The following is a 12,119-nucleotide window of genomic DNA, read 5'->3' as shown; positions in this document are numbered from 1 at the left end:
TGGTTGAAACCTGCTGCAAGTTGTCCAAGGTGTTCCTACTATCTCAACTGCACAGTTCTGGACAAAATGTTACTTGCTTAATTGCATCAGACATGTTTTAGACCTTGTTTATGGAAACGTGGTTATAACTGTATTTCATGGTTGAAACTTGCTGAAATTTGTTGACAGTGTTCTACCATCCCAACAACAACAGTTCTGGACAAAGGTGTTTACTATCTCAACTGCACAGTTCTGGACAAAATGTTACTTGCTTAATTGCATCAGACATGTTTTAGACCTTGTTTATGGAAACGTGGTTATAACTGTATTTCATGGTTGAAACTTGCTGAAATTGTTGGCAGTGTTTCTACCATCCCAACAAAGCAGTTGTGGACAAAAGTTTACTTGCCAAATTGCATCAAACATGTTTTAAGACCTTCTTTGTGGAAAAGTGTCGATAACTGTATTTCATGGTTGAAACCTGCTGCAAATTGTCCAAGGTGTTCCTACTATCTCAACTGCACAGTTCTGGACAAAATGTTACTTGCTTAATTGCATCAGACATGTTTTAGACCTTGTTTATGGCGTGGTTATAACTGTATTTCATGGTTTTGGCAAGTTACTTCAAATTGCATCAAACAGACCCTTTGTGGAAAAGTGTCGATAACTGTATTTCATGGTTGAAACCTGTGCAAGTTGACCTTCTCAACTGCACAGTTCTGGACAAAATGTTACTTGCTTAATTGCATCAGACATGTTTTAGACCTTGTTTATGGAAACGTGGTTATAACTGTATTTATGGTTGAAACTTGCTGAAATTGGTTGTCAGTGTTCCTACCATCCCAACAACGCAGTTGTGGACAAAAGTTTACTTGCCAAATTGCATCAAACATATTTTAAGACCTTCTTTGTGGAAAAGTGTCGATAACTGTATTTCATGGTTGAAACCTGCTGCAAGTTGTCCAAGGTGTTCCTACTATCTCAACTGCACAGTTCTGGACAAAATGTTACTTGCTTAATTGCATCAAACATGTTTTAGACCTTGATTTTAGAATTAGGCTGTCACGTAACTAAATGTGGAAAAAGTCAAGGTGCCTGAATACTTTCCGAATGCACTGTATGTCAAATTTTCCAACGACGGTCAATAAGGCTAGTTAATGAGGGAAATTATGCCCAAATGGAGGATGCTTTATCGACATACAGAAATCTCTGGAACATGCTAACATCTCTATTGACGAGTCTACAATACGTAAAACACTAAACTGGAATTGGTGTTCATGGGAGGACACCATGGAAGAAGCCACTGCTGTCCAAAAAACATTGCTGCACGTCTGAAGTTCGCAAAAGAACCCCTGGATGTTCGACAGTGCTTCTGGCAAAATAATCTGTGGCCAGATAAAACTACAGTTGAGTTGTTTGGAAGGAACACACAACACTGTGTGGAGAAAGAGGCACAGGACATCAACATCAAAACATCAACTGTAAAGTATGGTGGAGGGAGCATGGTTTGGGGCTGCTTTGTTGCCTCATTGTTGCCTACCATTGACGGAAAAATGAATTCCAAGTTTATTAGAGACGTTTTGCAGGAGAATGTAAAGCTATCCGTCTGCCAATTGAAGCGCAACAGAAGTTGGGTGATGCAACAGGACAATGACCCAAAAGACATAAGTAAATCAACAGAATGGCTTCAACAGAAGAAAATACACCTTCTGGAGTGGCCCAGTCAGAGTCCCGACTTTAACCCGATTTAAAATGCTGTGACATGAACCCGAGAGCGGTTCACACCAGGCATCATAAGAATATTGTTGAACTGAAACAGTTTGGTAAAAATGTATGGTCCAAAATTCCTCCTGACCTTTGAAGGTCTGATCCGCAACTACAGAAAACATTCGGTTGAGGTTATTGCTGCCAAAGGAGGGTTAACTTGTTATTAAATCCAAGGGTTCACCTACTTTTTCCACTCGACACTGAATGTTCACATGGTGTGTTCAATAAAGACATAAAAACGTATAATTGTTTGTTTTTAGTTTAAGCAGACTGTCTATTGTTGTGACTTAGATGAAGATCACATCAAATTTTATGACCAATTTATGCAGAAATGCAGGTAATTCCAAAGGGTTCACATACTTTTTCTTGCCACTGTATATTCCCACACAAAATAATTTCTCCACTGTTTTTGCTCAGTTAACCAATATACTATTTGAGGATATATTTGGATGATACTAAATCCTTCACACCAATGTGTGTCGACCAGCACCTTTGGGGGAAAAAAAAGAAGAGACAGACAGCTTGCTACATGCATCACTTAGTGATAATGAATAGCCACAATGAAAAGTTAGACATTCTTGGTTTTATTAAACTACAATATAACAATTCTGGGCATATATTTAATGAACTAAAAAGCATATTTAATTCACATTTAAATAAAACTGAGTAAAACAAATAGAACAAACATGCCTGTCACAGAACATTGAGGTCAAAGAAAAATGGCACCACACAGGTCAGGTCCTTGGTAGCAGTAGTCTAGTCATACGTGCAAATCAGACACTATTTTCCCCAGATAAAATACACTGCCTTCATGGTCCCTCGCAAAAGATGCGTTTAAGACTCACATTTTAAAGCAATTAACCCCTTCAAAAGTAGGACTGTTTATTGCCTTTTCCTTTATTTTGAAACAAAACACATTTTTAACAAACACCACCCATGTATCATTTGTCATTTCTTGAAATCTAAATGGATGAAAATAAAGTTAACATGCTCGTTTCGTCCAATGACAGAGGGGATGAGAAAGGACATCAGGAAGAGTAGCTGTTGCTTTTCCTAAAAAAAAAAAAAGGCAGTGGCAAATCGACACTAACATTCAGCTAGTTAAACCGTGCCCCCTTATCTTGAACAGCCACAGAGTACACACCATAATAGGCTACACAACTTTGAAAGGGGATTAAGGTCGGAAACTAGATTAAATGTATAAATAAAATCTAATACAATATTACTCAAACAATTCTTTGGTTTTGTAATGTACATGACAGTGGATTGTTCAAGGCTTTCACACTCCATTGAGGGATGCAGGTTTACCGACTAGACTACTTCTCCATAGGCAAGCTAGTGTTCATGTTATGTGCATTACCAAGTCACCCAGAAAGCATGCTAACTTTCAACAGCACACACCCTAGAGGCCTAAAGCAGGGCTAGCCCTATTATACAGCTCAACCAACTGTTAATCGTTTGAGAGTTTAGTAAGAGATATGGGAAAATAAAATATAAGTGAGTAGGCGATGGACCAATCACTCAAACAACCAGGTGGCATGGTCAAAAATAAGTATGAGCCACTATCCCATTTGTGAACCGGTGACCTAGTTTTCCCAGTCACCTAGTGTGACCACAGCTGCAGCTTGCATTGGTTCGGCTCCTTTTTTTTGTTAACGATTGAATAACTTATCTTGAACTCATAACCTTAAATAACGTGAAATTATTCCTCTTTTCTTTAGTGACCTACGAATAAAACTAACGCTCCCCTCTTCCCCCATATCCCCCCACCTCTGGATTTACCCTGCCCAAAGGCAGAGGTTGTTGAAGTGTTAAGGTGAAAATGCTTCCCGTCATATCCGAGTGTTGACATCCAGAGGTGCCGACTCAGTGTCATCAGTTACATTGACATGTGTTCAGGAAGCACATAGGAGATGTCATCCCATGGGTGGCGGTACAGGCCCTGTTTTAGCCTCTTCTGGTCCAGGTAATGACCTGGGATGGGAAGGAGCGAAAGTGATTATTGATTAACTAGAACTTATTTAACTACCCTTATAACTTAGTATTACTGTGATATAGTGAAGGGCGGGGGTGTATGCCTTATGATTAACGACTCATGGTGTAATCACTACAACATATAGGAACTTAAGTAATTTTGTTCACCTGACCTAGAATTCCTTACAATCAAATGCTGACCGCATTATCTTCCAAGAGAATTCTCTTCGATTATAGTCAGTTGCATATATCCCTCCAACCTGAAAGAACTTCACTGGACTCTATGTAAACTAGAAACCATACATCGAGGCTGCATTTATTGTAAATGGGGATTTTAACAAAGCTAACGTGAGAACAAGACTCCCTAAATTCTATCAGCATATCGAATGAGTGACACGAGGTCGTAGCATTCTGGATCATTGCCACACTAACTTCTGCGATGCATACAAAGCCCTCCCCCGCCCTGCAAATCTGACCACGACTCCATTTTTAAGATTCCCAGCCTATAGACAAACTAAAAACAGGAAACGCCCCTGCTCAGGTCGATCCAATGCTGATCTGACTAATCGGATTCGACACTTCAAGATTGAAGCAATCACGTGTACTGGGATATGTTCCAAGATAGCCTCAGACAATAACGCTGACTCAAGTGAGCGAGTTTATTAGCAAGTGCATCGGAGATATCGTACCAAACTGTGACTATTAAAACCTTTCCTAAACAGAAACCGTGGATTGATGGCACATTCGCGCAAAACTGAAAGAGAAGCACCTCTTTTAATCATGGCAAGGCGACTGGAAACGTGAACGAATACAAACAATGCAGCTATTCCCTCAAACAAGCAGAGCGTCAGTATAGAGACAAAGTAGAGTTGCAATTCAACGGCTCAAACACGAAACGCATTTGGCAGGGTCATACAGTCAATCACATATTACAAAAAGAAAACGAGCCACGTCACGAACACCAACATCTTGCTCGCAGACAAATTAAAAAACTTCTTTGCTCGCTTTGAGGACAATACAGTGCCACTGACACGGCCCACTATACCAAAGCCTGTGGGCTCTCCTTCTCCGTGGCCAATGTGAGTAAAATATTTAAACTTGTTAACCCTCGCAAGGCTGCCGGCCCAGATGGCATCCCTAGCCGTGTCCTCAGAACATGCACAGACCATCTGACTGGTGATCATTTAAGAACATATTCAATCTTACCCTATCCCAGTCTCCAGTCCCCACGTGCTTCAAAATTGCCACCATTGTTCCTGTTCCCAAGAAAGCTAAGGTAACTGAACTAAATGACTATTGCACAGGTGCACTCACTTCCGTCATCATGAAGTGCTTTGAGAGACTAGTCAAGGATCATATCACCTCCTGCCTGATACCCTAGACCCACTCCAATTTGCTTACCACCCCAATAGGTCCACAGATGATGCAATCACTATCACACTGCACAATCCCGTCTGGACAAGAGGAATACCTATGTAAGAATGCTGTTCATTGACTACAGCTCAGCATTTAATGCCATAGTACCTTCCAAATTTGTCATTCAGCTCGAGACCCAGAGTCTCGACCCCGCCCTGTGCAGCTGGGTCCCGGACTTCCTGACGGGCTGCCCCCATGTGGTGAAGGTAGGAAACAACATTCCACCCTGCTGCTCCTCAACACTGGGGCCTCACAAGGGTACATTCTCAGCTGTCTCCTGTACTCCCTCCATAACTGTGTGGCCATGCACGCTTCCAACTCAAATCATTAAGGTGGTAGGCTTGATTACCAACCACGATGAGACGGCCTACAGGGAGGTGGGGAGGGCCCTCTGAGTGTGGTGTCAGGAAAATAACCTCACTCAACGTCAACAAAACAAAGGAGTTGATCGTGGACTTCACGAAACAGCAGAGGGAGCACCCACCCACCCACACGGGACAGTAGTGGAAAATGTGGAAAGTGTTAAGTTCCTCGTCGTATACCTCACAGACAAACTGAAATGGTCCACCTACACAGACAACGTGGTGAAGGCGCAACAGTGCCTCTTCAACCTCATGAGGCTGAAGACATTTGTCTTGTCACCTAAAAACACAAACTTTTACAGATGCACAATCGAGAGCATCCTGTCGGGTTGTAATTACTGCCTGGTACGGCAACTATACGCAGGGCCCAGCTGTAAAAGAGACCTTGGTCTCAGTCTGTGTTCCTTGTTGAAATTAAGGTATAACTGCACTGCCCACAACCGTAAGGCTCTCCAGAGGGTAGTGCGGTCTGCACAACGGATCACTGGGGGCAAACTACCTGCCCTCCAGGACACCAACATCATCCGATGTCACAGGAAGGCCAAAAAGATCATCAAGGACAACAACCACCCGAGCCACTGCCTGTTCACCCCGCTACCATCCAGAAGGTCAGTACAGGTGCATCAAAGCTGGGACCGAGAGACTGAAAAACAGCTACGATCTCAAGGCCATCAGACTGTTAAACAGCCATCATAATAGAGAGGCTGCAGCCAACAAACTCAAATCTCTGGCCACTAATATATGGACTTAAAAGGTATCACTAGCCACTTTATTAATGTTTTACAAGGTAGTTGTTGTGAATGTTACATATTACTGCATTTCTCTACACTCGCATTAATATCTGATAACCATGTGTATGTGACCAACAAAATTGGATTTACCTAGCTACCTCAAGTTGAATGCACTGGCTCTAAGTCGCTTTGGATAAGAGCTTCTGCTAAATGACCAAAATGTAAACCTTTCCCTATGCCCCACCATGCTGGACAGACCCATTAACCTCTCTGGGACCGTTCGGGACGTGAGCGTCCCACCTCTCAACAGCCAGTGAAACTGCAGGGCGCCAATTTCAAATTCCTCAAACATATTAGTATTTTACACCATTTTAAAGATACAATTCTCGTTAATCCAACCACAGTGTCCGATTTCAAAAACGCTTTTCGGCGAAAGCAGAACATATTATGTTAGGTTAGAGACCAAATCAAGCCAAACAGATACACGCCATGCTGGAGTCAACAGATGTCAGAAATAGTATTAGAAATATTCACTTACCTTTGATGATCTTCATCAGAATGCACTCCCAGGAATCCCTGGTCCACAATGATTGTTCTGTTCGATAATGTCCATCATTTATGTCAAAATAGCTCCTTTTTTTGGCGCGTTCAGTACACAATCTAGTACACAAACTCGCCAAGCGCGTTCACTAGTTTCAGACAAAGTAAAAAAAAGTTCCGTTACAGTCCGTAGCAACTTGTCAAACGATGTTTAGAATCAATATTTAGGGTGTTAAAACCTCTTGGATTTACCCATCTCGGATGCGGGAGAATTGTCATCAACTGACACTAATTAGCATAACGCAACGGACAAATATTACTAGAAAATATTCATATTCATGAAATCACAAGTGAAATATATTGTTTCAAATATTTTTTATTAAACACACAAGAATGGTGTATAGGTATACAAGACATGTATACAATGCTTATCTAAACATAAGAGCATACAGGAACAACAAGACCCAGAGTTCTGGGTGAAAAACAAATAATACAAAACACGACATACAAAACAAGGACACGTAGAAAGAAAGAGGGAATCTTCTGCGAAGATTATACGTTTCCCTCAGCAACTCAAAGGAAGCAAAGGTCCCTTCTATGTATAAATCCCCTATGGTACTTATCCCCAGCTGTCCCCATCGCTCAAAGGTGTTATCAAGGTTAGAAGGGGCAAAGGAAGGATTCCTGGCGACAGGGAGCATGAATGACATTGGTCTAAGCTCAAAGTGGACTTTCATTTGCTTCCAGATTCGGACTGTGCTATGTATAATAGGATTGTTACAATAAAGTGACATCTCCAGATTGACAGGCGACAAAATCACAGCGCCAATAGAGAAGGGGAGAAACTCCTCACGCTCCATAGTAAGCCAGCTGGATGCCGGAAGTGCATCTTCCAGCAGAAACGTAACAACGCGGAGGTTAGCAGCCCAGTAATAAAATATAAAATTTGGGAGACACAATCCTCCTTCCATCTTGGATTTACAGAGGTGTTTTTTACCTATCCTGTGTGTTTTATAATCCCAGATGAAAGGATTGATAATTGAGTCCAGTTGTTTATGAAAGGATTTAGGTATGAATACTGGGATGTTCTGATATAGGTAGAGCAGTTGTGGGAGGAAGACTATTTTAATGGCAATAATTCTCCCGAGCAGAGAAATTGGGAGAGTTCTCCAAAATAGTATGTTTGCTTTGAGTTTTTGTATCAGAGAGGGGAATTTCTCTTTAAATAGTAAGGAGTATTGTTTGGTAACTACAATTCCTAGGTAGGTAAATTTTTCTGAAGATGTTCTAGCCAGGAGGTGTTTCACGACCGTATGGGCATTAATTCACTCTTGTTCAAATTGATTCTGTATCCCGAGAAGGTACCAAACAAATTGATCACATCAAGAATAGCTGGGATAGTAGCCTGGGGTTCTGTTACATAGAGGATGTCATCTGCGTATAGGGAAATCTTATTTAGAGTATCTTTAGTATTATAGCCGTATATTGCTGCATGAGATCTAATCGTCTGAGCGAGCGGTTCGATAATTAGGGCGAAGAGCATAGGCGACAGCGCACAACCCTGACTTGTCCCCCTGTTAAGGTTAAATCGGGGCGACAATGATTGGTTAGTGAGTATTCTGGCACAGGGGTTCCTATATAAAAGCTGGATCCAATTTATGAACTCATCTCCAATATTAAATTTCTGTAGGACCTTGAATAGATAGGGCCACTCAACTTGGTCAAAGGCCTTTTCGGCGTCAAGAGATATGACGGCAAGGTCCACGTTGGGTAACCTCTGAGAATACATAATATTGAAGAGTTGAAGAATGAGTTTCTGTTAGGGATAAAGCCGGTCTGATCCGACTGGACCAATTTGCCAATTAAAGTGCTAAGCCTGTTAGCCAGAGTTTTTGCTAAAATCTTTTGGCCTGTATTAAGGAGAGATATTAGTCTGTATGACCCTCCCTTGTCTGGATCCTTACCCTTCTTATGAATAACTGTAATGAATGCTTCGTCCAAAGTAGAAGGGAGAGCTCCATCCTCATTGGCCTGAACCAACATTTTGTGCAGGTAGGGAGAGAGCATGTTGCTGAATGTTTTATAGAATTCACCAGGGTATCCATCTGGGCCCGGGGTCTTGCCACTCTTTAGAGATTTAATTGTTTCTCGAATTTCATCAAGAGATATTTCCTTATTCAGGAAGTTAGAATTTTCCTTGTTCAGGGCAGGAAGATTACAGTCCTCCAATTTTTTTTGCATAATTAAGGGGTAGGATCCGCTTTAGATGTGTATAGTCTCTCATAAAACTGCCGGAATCTGTCATTGATGTCTTTGGCGGAAGAGAGTAATTCCCCAGATGCAGATATAACTTTGTGAATCATTCTGTCACTCACATTTTTTCGAAGTTGTCTGGCAAGTAATTTGTGTGGTTTGTCACCAAACTCAAAATATTTTTGCGGGGGATTGGCGTATATCCCCGGATAATAAACTTCTCTGCGTCCAAAACCGAGGAGAGCCAAATCTTCTCACCAGAAGACGGGGTAATTCTTAGTCTTGCAGGGAAGAGTAAGGCTGGGCGAAGATGGAGTTTGGTCATGACATCTCTGTAGTCGGCGCGATGCTTTGCCACATCGGGCACATAATCCTCATATACACGGAATGGATGCCCTTTATGTGACAGGTTGCCCCTCATTCGAGCTTCACGCAGGATAAGATCCTTGGTCTTGAAACTGTGACAACAGATGATTACTGGGCGAGGACGTTGGCCCGGTCCAGGCACTGGGACAAGGGAGCGATGTGCACGGTCCAGCTGGGGATCCGAATCCAAAACATCCGATGCCATTGCATCCTTCAATAGCTTGGCGAAGAAGTCGGTGGGGCGAGAGCCCGCCTCTAGCCCCTCTGCCAGACCAACAACGCAAAGGTTATTACGTCTGGATCGGCCCTCCAGGTCCACCACTTTCACAGAAAGCCTCTGCACACTATCCTGCAATGACGTGCATAGCTTCTCTAACTCGTCGATCCTACCAGCGTTGAATTCAGAAGCTTTCTCAAGGTCCACAATACTCTGGCCATGTGAAGCGACCGTTCGAATGATGCTCTCGATTTTGGTGTCCAGTTCAGCAATAGTGGCCTTAAGATCCTCCTCAGCTATAGCAACACGTAGCTCCCCCAAAGCCCGGGTAAGTTCTGTAAGTGTCACGTTGTTGCAGGTGCCTCCCGCCATGTCTGTCTCGTTGTTTAGTGGGGAGTAGGCCTCCGCTGTGGATTTATTGTCCTTTGGTCCCTTATTACTCGGCATTTTCATATAAAAAGTTACGATCTTGTATTAGAAAGAAACGCTTGTTGTAAAAAGTGCCATAAAGGAGGTTAAATTAGATTATTTCGCAAAAAAGTAGCAGGAGCCTCTCACGCACAGCCGTTCACTCCAACATACTAGCTCCGCCCCCCACAAGTGAAATATATTGAAACACAGAATTAGCCTTTTGTTAATCACCCTGTCATCTCAGATTTTGAAATTATGCTTTACAGCCAAAGCAAGACAAGCATTTGTGTAAGTTTATCGATAGCCTAGCATATCATTATGCCTAGCTAGCAGCAGGCAACCTGGTCACGAAAATCAGAAAAGCAATCAAATTAAATCGCTTACCTTTGATGAGTTTCAGATATTTTCACTCACGAGACTCCCAGTTAGATAGCAAATGTTCCTTTTTCCCATAAAGATTATTTTTGTAGCCGAAATAACTCAGTTCTTCACGTTTGGCTGAGAATTCGACCGGAAATTGCGATCACAACAACGCCGAAAATATTCCAAATTAGATCCATAATATCGACAGAAACATGGCAAACGTTGTTTATAATCAATCCAAGGTGTTTTTCAAATATCTATTTGATAATCTATCAACCGGGACAGGTGGCTAGGAAAGAGAAGGAAAGAGAATAAATGGTAGCATTTGTCTATTACGCACAAATCACTCAGAGCCTCCAGCTGACCACTGACGCAATGTTGTCGTTCAGGCTCATTTTTCAAATAAAAGCCTGAAACTATGTATTGTGACACTAGACACATTAGGGAAGCCATAGAAAAAGGTATCTGGTTGATATCCCATTCACTGCTCAATAGGGGCGCATAGGAACGCAGAGCTTTCTAAATAAGAGTCTTCCTGATTGGATTTTTCTCAGGCTTTCGCCTGCAATATCAGTTCTGTTATACTCAGACAATATTTTTACAGTTTTGGAAACTTTTGTTTTCTATCCTAAGCTGTCAATTATATGCATATTCTAGCATCTTGTCCTGACAAAATAGCCCGTTTACTTTGGGAACATTATTTTTCCAAAAATGAAAGTAGTGCCCCCTAGATTCAACAGGTTAACATAAATCTTCAATAATGTTCCAACCGGACAATTCCTTTGTCTGTACAAATGAAGCGGAACATAGCTACCTTTCACGTGAGCGTGCCAGACCGAGGCTGTGGCACCCTGCCAGACCACTCACTCAAAGAGCTCTTATGAGCCCCTCCTTTAGAGTAGAATCCTCAAAACAGTTTCTAGTGGAAGCCTTAGGAAGTGAAACATACAGTGGGGAGAACAAGTATTTGATACACTGCCGATGTTGCAGGTTTACCTACTTACAAAGCATGTAGAGGTCTGTAATTTTTATCATAGGTACACTTCACTGTGAAACGGAATCTAAAACAAAAATCCAGAAAATGACATTGTATAATTTTAATTAAAAAAATTATACAAACTGTTTATTAAGTTTTACACACACATGACATATTGTATAATTTTAAAGTAATTAATTAGCATTTTATTGCAATTATCAGAAAAGCAGAACTTAATATTTGGTACAGAAACCTTTGTTTGCAATTACAGATCATACGTTTCCTGTAGTTCTTGGCCAGGTTTGCACACACTGCGGCAGGATTTTGGCCCACTCCTCCATACAGACCTTCTCCAGATCCTTCAGGTTTCGGGGCTGTCGCTGGGCAATATGGACTTTCAGCTCCCTCCAAATATTTTCTATTGGGTTCAGGTCTGGAGACTGGCTAGGCCACTCCAGGACCTTGAGGTGCTTCTTATACGGAGCCACTCCTTAGTTGCCCTGGCTGTGTGTTTTGGCTCGTTGTCATGCTGGAAGACCTTGCCACGACCCATCTTCAATGCTCTTACTGAGGGAAGGAGGATGTTGGCCAAGATTGAGCGATACATGGTCCCATCCATCCTCCCCTCAATACGGCGCAGTCATCCTGTCCCCTTTGCAGAAAAGCATCCTCAAATAATGATGTTTCACCTCCATGCTTCACGGTTGGGATGGTGTTCTTGGGGTTGTACTCATCCTTGTTCCTCCAAACATGGCGAGTGGAGT

At 42.0% G+C, this 12,119-nt stretch overlaps 1 protein-coding gene across 4 annotated transcripts in view; it reads right to left on the bottom strand.

Moving 5' to 3' along the window:
* Nucleotides 1–2,309: 2,309 nt before the first annotated feature.
* Nucleotides 2,310–12,119, bottom strand: part of LOC112233716 (ATP-citrate synthase) — a 133,534-nt gene continuing 123,724 nt past the window's right edge. For all 4 annotated transcript variants that reach the window (XM_024401528.2, XM_024401529.2, XM_024401531.2 and 1 more), the window contains one exon: nucleotides 2,310–3,720. In XM_024401528.2, the coding sequence (XP_024257296.1) occupies nucleotides 3,626–3,720 (95 nt within the window). In that variant the 3' untranslated portion in view covers nucleotides 2,310–3,625. The remainder of the gene's footprint in view (nucleotides 3,721–12,119) is intronic.

This window comes from Oncorhynchus tshawytscha, linkage group LG25, assembly GCF_018296145.1.
Source record: "Oncorhynchus tshawytscha isolate Ot180627B linkage group LG25, Otsh_v2.0, whole genome shotgun sequence".
Taxonomy (NCBI): domain Eukaryota; kingdom Metazoa; phylum Chordata; class Actinopteri; order Salmoniformes; family Salmonidae; genus Oncorhynchus; species Oncorhynchus tshawytscha.
Note: the sequence above shows the minus strand (reverse complement) of the source record. Positions and strands in the feature narration are given on the sequence as shown.